At 36.8% G+C, this 17,065-nt stretch overlaps 1 protein-coding gene across 2 annotated transcripts in view; it reads right to left on the minus strand.

Moving 5' to 3' along the window:
* Window positions 1–5,293: 5,293 nt before the first annotated feature.
* The window catches only part of mmp17a (matrix metallopeptidase 17a), a 104,047-nt gene continuing 92,275 nt past the window's right edge, over window positions 5,294–17,065 (minus strand). For both annotated transcript variants that reach the window (XM_077232818.1, XM_077232817.1), the window contains exons 7-10: window positions 13,934–14,016; window positions 13,012–13,164; window positions 11,667–11,924; window positions 5,294–7,103 (exon numbers count right to left, since the gene is read on the minus strand). In XM_077232818.1, the coding sequence (XP_077088933.1) occupies window positions 6,781–7,103; window positions 11,667–11,924; window positions 13,012–13,164; window positions 13,934–14,016 (817 nt within the window). In that variant the 3' untranslated portion in view covers window positions 5,294–6,780. The remainder of the gene's footprint in view (window positions 7,104–11,666; window positions 11,925–13,011; window positions 13,165–13,933; window positions 14,017–17,065) is intronic.

Genomic DNA, 17,065 nt, shown 5'->3' on the forward strand with positions numbered 1-17,065 from the left:
AATTATGGAAAATTAATTTGTAGTTTTTTGATGTTGTAAATTTAATGTATGTATTATATGTATGAAAGACAGTGTTAGCTATCATGAATCATAACACTTCACAATAAGGTTCCATTAGTTAAAATTAGCTAATAATGAACTGCACTTCTACAGCATTTATTAATCTTAGTTAATATTAATTTCAGCATTTGCTAAAACATTCAAATCAAAAGTTGTTTGTTATCATTAGTTAATGCACTGACTGTGACATAACATGAATAAACAATTAACAGTTGTAGTATTAACTAAGATATAGCCTATGTAACAAATGTGTTGCTCATGGAGTCATGGTTAGTTCATACATGAGTGGGCTAATGAACAAATTAACCTTATTGTAAAGCGTTACTATGAAATCAAAGATATAGGTTCCTTACAATTTAGAGTTGGACATGGACTTAAGATTTAATCTAACTAACTGTTAGATGTAACGTTATTTCCCCTTGCACTTTTATTCCTTAGAATAAAAACGAATGACATTGTCACTCAGAATGCGTCTGAAATCGAGTTATACTTTTATTGTAGTTAACTCGCATGCTGCAGCAACTTTTAGAGTAGCATGGTGATGGTAGGATAAATGTAATTTTCCGTATTAGCTTAAACGTTACCTGCTGCTCGTTTGAAGAGATTTGCGCGAACTGCTGCTAGGGGGTACAAGAACCGTTAAATGCGTATGAGGCGCTGGCGCTGCAAAGGAAACTCCGCCTACCACTTCTCCGTCCAATTTTTTTTTATATAATATTTGTTTGTATTATTATTGTTAGTGGCATGGGTGTGTAAGTGTGTTATCTATTATAATATTTATAATAATAATAATTATTATTCCAATTATCAGAAAAGGGCACAATACATTTTGAGACAAAAGGGTCAGGGGCAAGACTAAATTTTATACTTAATTTAGTAGGCTACTTGATTCAAAACTTTTAAAAGAAATTAAAAAATAACATATTTTTTCAAAGTGCAGGAAGGTATTCTGTAGAATGGAGTAGCCTGCTTCAGGTGCCATCATGTGGAGTAGTTTGGAATAACAATATTATTGGTTGAGCTCAGTTGTCTGAATCCATGATGGCAATAACCAACAATTAAAACCCCCAAAGTGCAGACCAGCAGTCTTTAAAAAATCTTGCAAAAAAAAGAAAAAAGTTTTTGCTTTATTTAGAGTTTTTTAATGTAACGTTTTAAAAACAAAGTAAAAATATTTTATAAGCTAATAAATTATTTTGTCAAGTTTTCCATGCAGTAAAAGTTTACACATCCATAAAACAAGATAAATAAAACAGGCGGATACAATATTTTTTACCTTGTTGAAATCATATTCTCATTGAGCAATCAACTGAACTACAAAATCCCATATTTAGAATCATCATCATACAATACATATTCCAAACCACAAACTGAACTTTTAAGGCCACTCATGCATAAGAGGGTCCACTTTGATCTTCACAAAAATCCCAGGGGGAGGGAAGTGTTTCTATTTGAATCTGAAATTTGGTCAAACTGTCTGGGTATTTCAGACAGCCTGTTTATTGAATAGTTTTTGAAATTTTCAGAAAGAAGATAGCCTCGGAAATTGAGCAGTTGAAAGAAAATACTTTCTTACAATGATTTGGCTGCAGCCTGCAGCATACGAAAGCCGTGATTTCACTGCAAATATAATGCAGATAAGGGAACTGAGCACATAGTCAAGGATAAGCTTTTGCTTCATCAAAACTTAAAACTTCTCATAGCAGGTATACAATATAACATGAACTTTAACCATGTGTTGTTAATGGAAAAAAATGAAACACTAGTAATATGTATTATGTACCATGTATTTGGACATGTGTTCTATGTTAATACCGTGATTTTGTTTTTGACATAGCATGTATTCTTTGAAGCACCCTGGAGTACCATGGACATACCATATATGCCAATCATTTAGTACCATACTATACTATTCAAAAATGTGGGGTCAGTAAGATTTTTTGAAAAGTATTTAATACTTTTATTCAGCATGAACACATTCAATTGGTCAAAAGTGACAGTAAAGACTTCAACATTGGTAAAAAAAAAAAACCAAAAAACATTTTCAAATAAATGCTGTTTTTTTTAAATTTCTATTCATCAAAAAATATATATTTTAGTTTTCACATAAAGAAAATTACTCCGCACAAGTATGTTCAATATTGCATTGATAATAATAAAAATAAATGTTTCCTGAGCAGCAAATGAAGGCTGGAGTAATGGCTGCTGAAAATTCAGCTTTGCCATCACAGGAATAAATAACAAATAAAAATAAAAATATATTAAAAATAGAAAAGTTACTTTAAATTGTAATAATATTTCACAACTTTAAGCTTAAAGTGTATTTTTGATCCAATAAATGCAGACTTGAGACTTCAAAAACATTTTTTAAAAATCTTACCGACCCAAAATATTTGAAGAATGGCTATCAGAATAGATAGATAAGTTTTCCCTAATCTTATGAGAACTTAAAATAAACTTGATAACACAGTTCAATCACCCTCCATGAAAAATGTCACAGAGACATTCTCAGAGACCCCAGATATAAAATATGAATAAATGCAGTTCATTTTCACATGCTAACATGACAAGTTTTGACATGAAAACATGATTGGAGGAAAAGTTATTTTTTTTCAAAAGTCCATATCTACTTTGTGATAAAAGCTTATTTATTATTTTATAAAAGCTGATTTGGAACTAAAAGTATTAGGAATGGAAAATTAACATTATTATTATTATTTTACACTGTCATAGTGGTGGGACACCATTCATGACACTATTAGAACATGTTACAAATTCTACCAAAAGAGGACGCTGCAGGCTTTGAAATGTGTCTGAGCCTCGAGGACAACAGCATTATTGATGCAGGAGCGAGCGTAGTTTGGCAGCTGGAATCGGTCTGGGGAAGAAGAGTCATTTGGAAGATCCAGCTGAGCCTGATAGCACTTAGCGTCCTGCATTGTGACCCATTTTAACGAGCTTACTTCAAATTCTTTCATGTTTTGCATCTGATACGTTTGGCTCTTGCCCTGTATGGAGTAGAGAGGCAGGTGCTTGCAGTAGCTACATGATGGTAAATGCCTTCAAATGGCTCTTTTATACTGGTTCTTTTCACCCCCCCCCCCCCCCTCCCCTCCCCTCTGGATATATACCAGGCAAATTTGTTTCTAGTCAAAGGTCTTTAGTGATCGTGACTTTGCGATCGTGTGTCGATTGAGCCTGCAGACAAAGCTGCTGTTCTGATGTCGCAGATGTATGCTGGAGATCAAAGTGAAAGACCTTTGAGCAGTAAACACATAGTGTTCATGAGTCGCCGGTCATCTTATCAAATGTAACTGCAGAGGAGCTTAACTCATGCCAAACAAAGCATCACTCACACAACCACTGAGCTGAGCTGCTCTTCATATGAGTTAGAGCCAAAAGGTTATCAGAAACTGTCAGTTAGGTACAGAGACATACAGGTGGGTGTTCATGACCGACCCTAAAACTCTCTATCACCGCTATCAATACCAGCTCAGACCCTGGGGCTCTGTGTGCACTTGGCTTGGCATACGAAGGCTTTGTGAATTGCAACAGCCCTAGAGGAAATGGACTGGTTCTGCCTGAACCATGTGGTGGATTCCCCTGCTGTGGCTCGATCCAAAGCCCTACAGCAACAGTGACACTCTTACTGCTCATATTGTGGGCCAGTTCTGCTTTGGCAGAGATATTTATGTTTTACTAGATGTATAAATACCCTATCTCAGGGGTAGGCAAGTTCGGTCCTAGAGAGCCGTTGTCCTGTAGAATTTTGGTCCAACCCTAATCAAACACACCTGAACAAGCTAATCAATATCTTCAGGATTACTAAGACTATAGGCAGGTGAGGTTTTTTTCAGTGTTGGAGCCAAACTCTGCAGGACAGAGGCTCTCTAGAACCGAACTTGCCTACCCCTGCCCTATCTAAAAAAGAGAGACAGACAGATGGATAGATAGATACCCTAAAAAAGAAATATACATAGATATCCTATCTGAAAGTGACAGACAGATGGATAGATAGATACCCTAAAATGATAGATAGATATACCATATCTGAAATCGACAGACAGACAGATGGATGGATACCCAAAAATGATAGATAGACACCCTATCTGACAGCAATAGATGGATATCATATCTGAGAGTGACAGACAGATGAATATAGAGACCCTGTCTGAAGTAACAGACAGACAGATGGATAGATACCCTAAAACGATAGATAGTTAGAAAAATCACATCTGAAAGTGATAGCCTAGATAGGCCTATGATATATAGATAGGCTAGATAGTAGCCTATCTGACAGATATTTGTATTTAGTTATTGACATATTTAAAAGATTAACTTGTCGAAAACACTTTATTTTGCATGAAGAATTATGCATGCAATGTTGAAAATGTTTGTACAATTCAGTAAATTTTACTTCCGCTAATTCCAATTCAACTTCTTGTGGGCGGGTCCAATTCGATTCAAACTCACACTTTCTCCAGTTTATTTCAATTTTGAGTTTTGCATTTTGAATTTTGACATGATAAACCCGGTAAACCATTTACATTGGTTATAACAAGGTTATAACAAGTTTATAACCTTCAAAGAAAGAGTTAAAGCCAAACTTATTGAATTTCAGGGTGTTCTTCAAAGGATCCCCGCGCACAGTCCCTGAGCTGGAACATGTCCACTCTGCGTACCTGCGGACACAAACGGTCTCTAGGCAGCCGGTAATTAGCAGCACTGCAGTCTTTGATGAAACATTCTACCGCTCAAAGTATTTCGGTTATCGCCACCGGAAGATAACTGACACATCGTTCAGAGTCATTGGTTTTGCTTTCAGCACTTTTTAAAACATCTTTGTTTCGGCACCCACACACATTCAGGCACACGCAAACAAAGTCTACAGCTTTTTCCATAGAGTGGGCTCGTTACCAAGGCGACGGTTACTTCCATATCCAATATGAAATATATGCGCTGTCCTTGATTTACAGTAAGACAGGCACAGAATAACCAAAGTTACAGCAGAATACACGTACTATGTTTCCACACAAACAAACAGGAATATTACACCAACAGAGTTCTGAGCGCTAAGAAAATTCTGATTGGTGGTTTGATGTTATTTTGGCATCGCGGGGTGAATGTGGTGCGAATGCGGTTTCTGCCGTCGTGTGACAGCAGCTGTCATGTCTGCAGGGAGATAGCCGCGTGGAGCTCGCATTTTGTGTCATGAAATACAGCAGTCATCACGTGAGCTTGCTCATACTTTATTTTTCTACAAAAATATTTCACCTTATAAAAGACAGCTCAGAATGTACATTGTTTTTGCAACTGCCATATAAGTTTTTACCTTAAATATATATGTATTTATATATAGTAGCATTTCTTTCCATATATGATCAGAGTGCACTCTCAGCAGCCCAGGATATGAGTCAAACATCTTCCCAGTCTAAGTATTTCTCAATGTCCTTAGCTCCTTCTGACTGGGAAAACTGTTGGAAAGGCAGTAAGAAGACAAAAATAACCATATAAACAAAGCTGTGAGATGTTTCTAGCTGTGGTGATCCAGGCATTGTGAATCCAGCATCATGCACGACTTTGAACTAAACATCAGTGGTGTTTATTACAAAAATACAGTTGACTGCTCCAGTAACTGTCATTGCTTTAGAGTGATGTGATGTATATTACTAAAACAGTCAGTACTGAAGATGAGAGTAAATATAATTGCTTAGAACAAGGCAGAATAATAAGAAAAAGATGCTAAGACACTGGGAATAGGTGGATCAGACAGAAGAGACGGTTACAATTAGAAACCCATAAAACAAGTAAAGGATTACGCTTTTAGAAAAAAAAGTGCTAATAAAAACGAGTTACTGGATTCTTAAAGCACTTGGAGCGAAGGAAGGTTAAGGTTGTGACTCAAGGTATCCCATGATGCCTCTGAACTGCAGCCAGCAGGAAGCCCTATTTGTGAGATTTCCGCCATCCCGATATCAGCAATATTACTACAATCGTTATCATTATTATCATTATCATCATGATCATTATTATTACTGGCTCTGGATATGCCTCAGAAAGCTAGTTACTATATCTCTTGATATTCTGAAACAAAATGATTACATAAATCTGATAATGATAATTTTCAGGTTTTGAATACTACTACCAATTACATTTTTCAATTGTTAGTGATGCTTGCCTGTGCAAAACACTTTGCCACGATGGGCGTTTAGACTAATTTGTAGCATTTCATATGGATGTATTCCAAGTCTCTGATATTTTGGGTCCTAAATATGGCTCGTATGATATTTTTTCGCTTGCTTTATTGTCTGCCAGGCGAAGTTGTAGTTGATGATAAATTAATAGCACACCTCAATGAGCGGCACCATTTAAGATATAATTTAGACTATGTCTGTAGCACAAACGGTGTGAGATAAATGATGTGCTGAAGTCTAGCACTAGAAAGCATCACTAATAATAATGATGATGTTAATAATAATAATATTAAAATAATTTCCAGTTTCCAGAAAAAGACGACAACAAAAAGCATCAACCCAAAAAAAAAAAAGAAAAAGAAAAAGTGATCCAATCCCTTTCTTGATTGAAGTGTTGAGTCCATTCCATCAGTCCGGTGCTGGCGAAAGGCTTTTTCAGAGCCTCTCATTGCTCTCTTCACCCACAGGTTGCTGCATGCTCTGCTCCTTGAGTCTTTTTGAGTACAGGCCTGTGGCTCTGCCCTTATCAGAGAAGAGCAGAAGGGAGAGCGAGAGCGAGCGTCCAGAGTGGCGCTAACACCCAGGCGGGCGAGAGGGTCAGTCGCGTCCCCAGCGGGGAGGCGGAGTCCGAAGTGCAGGAGCAAACCTCGTAGCCATTTTCTGCATGGTCTGCGTGGTGCTGCCCGTGAAGCCTTGTGTTCGAGTTGTTCTGCATCTCCGGGGAGTCCGACTGCATTTCCGTGCACACCAGCCAGTCCTTCCCGATGGGACGCGGATAACCCGCTTCAACCTCCATATCGCTGCCCGCCACACGCCAGTACTCCTTTCCCTTGAAGAAATATGATGCACCTGGGCAGAAAGAGCAGAAAATACAGGGAAATAAAATACAGGTTCATGCGTAGAATGGTTCTTTTCAGACCTGCTTTAATCTAGTATACAGATCATTATGGTTTTTACTTTTCCCTCTATGGCTTTTGTCAACTCTATTTCATGTTTCGGAGCTACTTCTCTCAGTTTATGTCTTTGACGAGTCACGGAGGTACTGGGTTACTCCATAGCGGTACGCCCCAAACCAGTCTAAAATAAAATATAAACACCTATTATAGGTGTACTATAAACTAACATGAAGCCATCAGATCACAGACTCATACAGATTACTTTTATGGTGCTTTTTTTCTTTTTGGGAGCTTGACAGTGCCTGGTCCCCGTCCACTTTCATTTTATGGAAGAGAGCATCGTAGATATTCTGCTAAATATCTCCATTTGTGTTCCAAAGAAGAAAGTCTTATATGGGTTTGGAATGATAAAAGAGTGAGTATATGATGACAGAATGATATATTTATAAAACCTATTTCTTTAACATAACTCATCTGACAGTAAATCATGTTTTTTGGGGGATGAGATAAAATGAGACAACAGCCCAGATAGAGTCTAGAAACACAAATGGAGACCTCCATATTTTGCCTCTTGATGAAAAGCTTTTCCTCTGGTTCAACCTAATGCTTGAATTTGTCCAATCTGAACCAGAGCTTTACTATCTCTCTCTGTCTCACTCTACAGGTGAAATGGGCCGTCAGCGCTCTCTATTCGAACAGGACACTGTTGCCAGCACCTCCACAGGCTTAATAGTTCCTCGCTCCCGTGGAGGCCGGGGATTGACACTTTAGTGTGGCCTGCCCTCACTCCTCGTTCAAAGCTCTTCCTGTGGGGTTAGCAAAGCTTCAGAGATCAACACCTGATGAGAAAACTTCTCTTCCCCTCATTCTGCCTACAGAGTCACCACAGCAGGGAAGAAGATCTGATGCATCAAGTGGAAACTAAAGGTCCGTTCACACTAAGGCCCCGTCCACACTACTGCGTTTTCGTTTAAAAACGGAGACCTTTTGCTACGTTTGCACCTCCCGTCCACACTAAAACGGGAAAAACGAAGACCCAAAACGGAGAAGTTTAGAAACGCTGCAGCTCCGTTTTTCGTTTTGAATCTCCGGAGGGCGTTTTAGTGTAGACGGGACAAAACGGAGGAGTTTAGAAACGATGACGTAGAAGGTCACGCTCGGCTCTATGATTGGGTGTCATCACCCATGACGTATCCTTCCCTGATTCGTCATCCACCCATCACATGTCCCGTCACCGGAAGAAAACAAACAAAAACATCCTGGACTACGTAGCTGATGTTAGTGAGTGCAACATGGATAACGAATTACAAGCGTTACTGACTTTGATGTCTTTGTTAGCAGCTGTTGTGCAAGCAAATTCTGCATTTTACAATGCTATAACTGCCTACATGCGCCGGAGGCAAACTATTATTCGAGCGATCTATGACAATTCCCGTGTGCAGCGGCGGTCCATGAAAAGAAATCTCTGGTCTTCGACATTTTCTAATCTTTGCAGAGGTAGCTAACGTTACTTGCTTCCTCATCAAATCTGAGGAATAGTCCATCCGTTTCCTGTTTACACCAGCACGCGCATGCACAGTGTTGGAGAATGGTCACGTGATCCGAGTTTTCAGTCGTTTTAATGTGGACGGAGATCAATTCTAATACGCAGGTAAAACGCTGGTGTGGACGGAGATCGTTTTCGTTTTAATTCTCCGTTTTTAAACGAAAACGCAGTAGTGTGGACGGGGCCTAAGAAAGATAACTGTAAAGATAACTATAATGATTACTATATTAGCGTCCACACCAGGGTGTTTTTTCTAAGAGCGCTGAAGTTTTGTCATCTGCCTCTTTAAATTTTGAGCTCTTTTAAGCAGAATGGATTCTGACTGGCTGTCAATGTTTTTATCGTTCATCCGCTGGAAAAAAAATCATTCTGAAAGGGATTCCAACAGCATAGTTTCTCAGTGCTGTTATCATTCTGGTCATGGTGTGGACTCTGCTATATATTCTTTTGTATTTCAAATTATTTTTATCGTTATAGTTATCCTAAAGACGATTAAAACTGTGCTTGTAAGGGAATTAGCAATATGCAAAACTGCAAAGATTTATTTTAGGGGGCTAAAACAGTGCAAAATTGCCATTTTATAAGTTTGCCGTGAGACGATAAGAAAAAAAAACAAGCGATGACACAATGACCAATAAAAAACATTCAACTGCATGTCTTAATAGGCTAACATTAAGCAAGATTTGAATGTGACCTTCACATTCATACAAATTATAGTATGTTTCACTCGTGGGTGACATTTGAAAAATGTTCAAAATGCTTCAATGCTAATTACAGGTGCTGGATGTAATTACTTTGTTGGAATACCACACATGTCCTAATATATCACTGAAAAATGCATCCTGATAAATCATACTCATCTATGTGACCATCCTAAACTCTGCGAAAAGAAAAAGAAAAGGGGGGAATGGCCTGCACTTCCTTCCTATCAGAAATAGGTTTTCTACATGTCGAACCTTTAGCATATTTGGATTTGCTGACATTGGTATGGTCAATTGAATCTTTGCTTTGAAGCTTTGCTTTTATTTAACACTTCTTGTGATCCACCACAACATTGCAGCTGCCTGGTCTTCATTCTTAAGGACATTTACATTTATTCATTTAGCTGACGCTTTTATCCAAAGCGACTTACAATTGCTATATTTCACAGGTCGCACACCTCTGGAGCAACTAGGGGTTAAATGTCTTGCTCAGGGACACATTGGTGTCTCACAGTGGATTCGAACCCGGGTCTCTCACACCAAAGGCATGTGTCTTCCACCGCGCCATCACCACCCACACCATGGACACCATGAAGAGCTCACTGTGCATTAGACACAATGCTGTGCATTAGGCATGACAGGACATTATGCCCCTTTCTCCATTCTGCTCACACAGACCTCAAAACTGCTGCTATGACAACCACACAATCAAAACACCTGCATGGCTAACAGCCTCTCCATCCAAGTAAAACCATTTTTTCCAAGGCGGACTGGGGTTGTACAACTGTGCACAGTCCCTTTATATGATGTATAAAGCTTTAAAGAGTCTTTTTCTGAGATGCTACTAGATATGTATTGCATATGATGGAAGATAATTTTAGGAGGAAAGTGGTTAATTTAATGATTTGTTTATGATTTAATGTTTATTTCAGAATGTCTGTTTACACCAAGTTTAAATAGAATGCCTTATTTACACTAGCTCCACCCACCATTGTCTGATTGATGACAAAATCATTGTCTTGATTAGACAAAATGATAAAAGAAACACATCTGTGGCAGAAGTGACGTTAGCTTTTGACATGCCTGACCCGAGTTCGAACCCGCCTTTTCCCGAACTCATTCTTCTTCCTTTTCCCATCGCATATCAGCTGAGAGCAGCATTTATTTTAAATAAAAATTAATAAAATATACTATTTATTAAATATCATATTAAAGTGCGTTTTCAATAATGGGAATAAAGTGTTTAACGGGTAGGTGTAGGGGAGGTAATGTCAAGTACAAGTAATGTCGCAATAAAGCAGCATCCATTTATGATTTAAATAAATATAGTTGAATATGTTATTATTGCATACTGTTTTATAATTTAATACAATACACTGAGGTGCAAATAGTATCTGCCACTAAAGAAAATACTGCTATTTTAGCATCTATGGCTAAATTAGTGCAAATAGACACTGTCTTTTTACTTTCTTGATAAGCTCAGTATTCTTTCCTGTGTTTTCGATTGTTGTTATTGTTATCTAAAACTATTAAAAATAGTTTTCGTTCATTGAGATAAAGCTGAAATAAAAAACAAATATAAGATGAAAAACTTAAACATAAAAAGATGTGTTGAAAAAGAAGGCTTAAAGTGTTGTCTTGGCAACTAACAGAAATAAAACATATTATAAATAACATGATTATAAATAAAACAAGTTGAAGTACTAAAATGACTAAAACTGAAACAAAAATAAATTAAAGCTAAAAAAAAAATTTAAACTAAAATTAAAATGAAAGTTGAAACTACTAAAATAACAAAATATTAATAAATATAGATAGAAATAATACAAAAATAACACTGATACGGAAGTTCTCTCTTTTGATACACAACAGTTTTAGGCTTGTCACAGCCCGGAAAAAAAGCTAGTCTGAGGCATTTATAAGCAGTAATTATTATTTATGTGGAGGGGATGTTCTAATTTTATCAGATTTTATCATCATTTTATTGGACATATGTGTGTAGAGAAGGAGACATCAACAATTTCAATTGACTACAATCAAAATATTTATATCTGCTAAAAGCTGATTTTGTCAACTTTTAGGAGTACATTTTGTATAGCTATGCTCTTCCCTACCTGGTTAAACAGCTAACCGGGATAAACTAGCATGGAAATTCAAGTCTGTTTTTTCACCAGGGAAAGGAAAAGGTTCATTTCTTGTGGCCCTAAAAAATAAGATCCAGGAGAGCTGCTTATAATTCAAGAGACCTAATACGATTCACAGTGCTTACTGTCAGACCACCGCATGGCATCATCCAGTTGGGGTGGGATCCCTTTCCACAGCGCCGTGTCTTTTGGGTAGCCGAGGTCCATGCGACGCAGGTGGTCATCGTAGCGCCAGTAACGGTTGTCCTTGAAGAAGTACGTCTTCTCGTTGTGCAGCCAAACAAATACTGCATCAACTCCTTCCACGGGCAGCCCAAAGTCACCGACAGACCGTGGGTAGCCCTCTTCAACGTTATTGTCCTTGAACACCCAATATTTCCCTCCTAAAGAAGTGAGAACAACTTCTTGTGAGGTGTGAAAATGGTAAAGGCTTTCTTTACCAGGAGACCAGATAAGAAAACACAGACCTGCTGTGAAATGCATTTTAGTGCTTTAAATATTTAATATGTTCTTTTTACCTCTGTGCTTTTGACCTTCAAAACACTCTTGCGTTATATCTTTGAAGGACAATGTTCGCTTTATTGTGAACAGATCAAAAATTACATTACATAACTCGAGAGCTTTAAATTCCAATCATTTAGAGAATTTTTGTAAGAGTGAGTGTTTATGCTCTAGGGAGCATTTTGCTTAAAATGTCTGGAATTAGCTACACAATCTTTTTGAAATACTGCACGAAAGCAACAAACACAGTGTGAAACTAGATTTGGATATTTTCTGAAGGAAATGTGTTGCACAAAACACCGCCACAAGGCTAAGGTGTTTTGAGTGGTTGCTATTTCTATCTATTCTTTTCTATATATTTCAGTTAAAACAAACAGCTAGCATAGCAAATACTAAATACAACTTATTTAATGTAATATGATATCATTTCTCATATAGTCAATGTGCTGTATACTTATTCACATTATTACACCTGTTTTAGCTTCTTGGTTACCTGTTTATTTAAGGATTGATTTTAAGATTTTATTGTTGACTTATAAAGCTTTAAATGGTTTGGCACCTATATATATATTTAACTGAGATCCTGAGACCTTATGAATCAGAGAGATGTCTTAGATCTTCTTTTAACAAGCTAATGGCTGTTCCAAGAACTAGATACAAAACTAAAGGAGAGAGCGTTTGTGAGGGCTCAAAAACTATGGAAGAGTTTGCCGGTTGATATTAGATCATCCAAATGTGTATTTGTTTTTAAATGTCATCTGAAAACTATCTGAGATAATGTGCATGACTTCAGGTACCATTCATGTCTGTAGCATGTCTATAACAGTTCAGAATGAGTTACTGTATGTGCCAAAGTTTAATACCTAAGGTGATACAAACCAGTCATAATGTAATAACAAATATGCAAAAGATGCATTTAAGGGAGAAGTTATATCAAAATTTAATAAAAGGTTGAATTCTGGCATTTACCTTTAAAGAACACTATCTTATGGTCTCCAGGTCTCTCATATACAGCATCCACACTGTCCAGGTTGGCAGGAAGACCTCTCCAGAAGCGATGGATCTGAGCTGGCCTTAACGACACCAGGTGCTTTTCACGTGTCAGACGCCAAAAATACTTCCCTGACGAGAGGTTTGACAGTAAGAATGTGTGATTATTTGTCTGTTTATGTAAGCTTATGGTGTAATTATGTGCTATCACGTGATGTATGAGGGACATCGGTTAAATAAAGCGAGGAATTGCTGCCTGCCCGGGGGCAGTGGGTAGGAGTGTACCCAGCTTGCAGAATCAGCCAAACAAACACAATTCACAAATGATGATGTATCAAAATGCAGACAGCACATTAATGGCTAAACAGGAAAACAAAACAATTTAACAGCAGTTCAAGAAATTCAATAGTACCAAACAAACCCGATTTGAAGTTTAAAATTCATAATTACTCTCTTTATCAATATTTCAAGATACATTTACTTAAGAAGCAAATATTTACTCCATATTTACTCAAATATATTAAATTAAAAAAGTGTATCTTGATAATATAATATTATACCATCACATAATATATCTTCTTACCCCACTGGCAAACTTTTTCTTCCTTGTTTCAATAAATAATGGGGTAAGAAAATTAAACTTAAAATATATGTCGCCTGACAACAAGTCGGAATATATTAATATAAATTTTAGTCATAATATCTAAGGAAATTATGCATTCAATTCAATTAATTTTATTTTAAAAATGTCAAAATATTAGAAAACAAGACACAAATACAGATTAAGATTTTTTTTTATACCGTTGTTTTGTAATTTATACACACAAAAGGATGTAGAACCTCATACATTGTCAATTGCTAGTATCTATTGATTTCACTCTGGACTTCTGGGTGTTCTTGCCTTTGAAAAAGAAGGCCTCCCCTCGAATCTGGGCAACAGCATCAAAGTGGCTAGTGCATCGGTCAGGGGCATCACGGTCAGGTCTATGAGAAAATACGCAGAAAAAAGAAATAGATAAACTTTACCAGGAGTGTGAAGGTAGAGCACAAGACTTTCACTAGTAGAAGTATTTATGTTTCAACCAGGGTCGTGCGGTCCCAAGCCAGTTGTGGACTAGCTAATTAATAATAACACTATATATTTAATATTTTTATTTATTATAATTTACTTATTTTTTTAATTATACTTGGCAACTAATTTACTTATTTTTTTAATTATACTTGGCAACTAATATGTATAATATTATACTTATTTTTAATTCTTAATTTAAAAATTACGTAAAGCAACTGTCCTAAGCCGATGCGCTGTACCGTTTAAAGGGGTGGTATAATGCCCTATTCACAATAGGTAAAATAAGTATTTGATGTCCCCAGAGTGTGTATGTGAAGTGTTAGCTAAAATTACCCCACAAATATTTTTATATTGCATGTTAAAATTGTCACTTTTTGAGGGTGTTTTTAACCGTTTTTGTGTCTGTCCCTTTAAATGCAAATGAGCTGCTGCTCCCGGCTCAAAGCAGCTTCAACAGCTTGTGTCCTTTCAAGTTTCAAAAACTTTCAGTCTTTTATGTTCAAACCGGAGTCAGACAATGATGGGGAGACTCTAGAAGAAGTAAAAACTTGTAGAATGCAACAGGACATTTCTGAATGGTTAGTTGATGAATTTAAGTAGCTTATGTGTAGTTATCTTCTGGTCATTGATTAGCATATTCTGTCATGATAATCCATAAATCGTGTTCCAGCGGTGGGGTTTATGTAAATTTGGAGGAATGTGGTGTAGTCCCTACCAGCTGTTTGTTTGTTTTATAAAATAAAATATTTCCCTTTGCTTTGAACTTTGAGCATTGCAACTTAGATGATGTTTTTTATGCTCAAACAGCAACATTACACACTAACTAAAATTAGAAAAGTGAAATCATAATCAACCACCCCTTTAAAGGTGAAGTTTGTAGTTCCGAGACACTAGTGACAGCTAGTGGAATTACAAAAATACTTTCAATACTTTTAGGCTACTTTCAATAAAAGGTCCAGCATATTAGGAACACTTTTAGCTGTTTTGTTATGCGTCATGAGAGTAAGAAACTGATTAGCCAACTAACACTCTTGTCCAGAGCGAATGAGAGAGTTTAGATTTTTTATCTGTTGGTATGTGATAGAATCCATGATTGCAATGTATCTGAACAAGATGTCCAGGACCTCCAGCAAAACAATAGACACACAAACATTAAGATCCAGTAGTATATTTAATCGTACACATGGGGTACTTTTTTTGTGTGCAACAGACCCGTGGGTTTGCTGCCAAAAAGCGCCTTTTTTTGTTTCATCTGACCATAGAACCCAGTCCAGTTTGAAGTTCCAGTAGTGTCTGACAACTGATTTAGCAGGAGTTTGTTTTTGGATGAGAGAAGAGGATTTTTTTTTAAACCCTCCCAAACAACTGATGTAGATGCTGTTTGATATATTTTTTTAAGGTGAAGACTCAACTATTTTCTGCAATTCTCCATCTGTGATTCTTGAACAGTCTTTGGCCACTCAAACTATTCTCCTTGCTGTGCATTAAGACAATACACACATGCGTCCCCTTCTATGCAGATTTGTAACATTTCCTGTTGATTGCTATAGCTATTTGCTATAGCTATTTTCTTATAGCCACTTTCTATTTTGAGTAGCTCAGCAAATTTTTTGCTGCACATCATAACTATATTCTTTGGTTTGATCTAATTGTGATAGATGATTAAGGGAATTTGGCTTTTGTGTTACCTCATATTTATACTCTTGTGAAACAGGAAGTCATGACTGGATAATTTCATGTTCCTAGTCACTCTGGTAAAAAAAAAAAACTGTAAATATGAAGAGAATATACTTCAGAGATATTTTACACAGAAGAGTTTCTAGTGGTACCAACAATTGTGGCCAATGTTTATTAGAGAAAAACTTTTATTTCATAATGTGACCCCCCCCCCCCCACACACACATTAATTAGTTTTATTTCAATGAAAGTTTAGATTTCAGTGATGTTTTTTTTAAAGAAAGATCAAAAGAATACATAATACAGATTTATTTTCACAGCCTTCTTTGATTACATATTTACAAAGGGCGCCAATAATTCTGACCATGGTTTAGCTAGTTATCCCCTACTGGTAGATGTCATAACTACACAATCTAGCTGAATCTTTCTCCATTTATGGTCAATGAAAAGTTGTCATGCATTCAGTAAAAACACAACAAAACAAAATACCACAGCTAACACATGTACCTATATTTATCTGAAGACATTATTTAGGTTTTCTAAAACACACTACTTTCTTACGCCACCATTTAAAGGTACTCTATGTAATATTGATAGCTAGCAGTTAAACGGCGTACTTCAAATTTCAAAATATTGGATTGAGTTTCCCCCCGCCCCCTCCGACTCAATGCTCACACGTGTTGCCAGATTGATGACGAGCGTAATTGAAAATGGAAAGCAACGAGCCTTATAGTACAAGTTAATCAACTAATGTATTTATTTGCAATGTTTTTATTTCTAAGGCATTTTAGGTCGGATAGAATTCGCGATCTCTGTTCCATTTCGTTTGTTGGCTTCTATCGCTGTGTTTTCCGCCAACTGCCAACCCGGGGTGTCCAAATACTATTGGGTAAACCGGAAGTGGGTGGGATCACACAGACCAAAACAAAACAGATATTCCGGCACAGAATGCACATTTCAAAGTAGAATCACTGGCTGTTTTCAGAGAAACAAGTATTTGAACTTCCTACATCTCTGCAAACAAATTATGGTATTTTATGCTTTATTACAGTAATTTTTTTTTTTCACATAGAGCACCTTTCATTTTTAGTTTAGAATCAGCACAAGCCACTGGTGCTTTTTAAAAAAAAATTTTATGCTAGCCCTTACACATTTTATTGCGAGTCTGTATATTAATATTTTTGGCTAGCTATGGCCAACCAGTCCCAAATGTCCTTTTAGTGTTTGTGTTTGGTTTCAGATTGGGCAAATTAAAGAAGATGTTATCACCTGCTGGCAACAGAA

Source organism: Siphateles boraxobius, unplaced genomic scaffold (assembly GCF_051911475.1).
Source record: "Siphateles boraxobius isolate OS27281-9 unplaced genomic scaffold, OSU_SipBor_1 18, whole genome shotgun sequence".
NCBI lineage: Eukaryota > Metazoa > Chordata > Actinopteri > Cypriniformes > Leuciscidae > Siphateles > Siphateles boraxobius.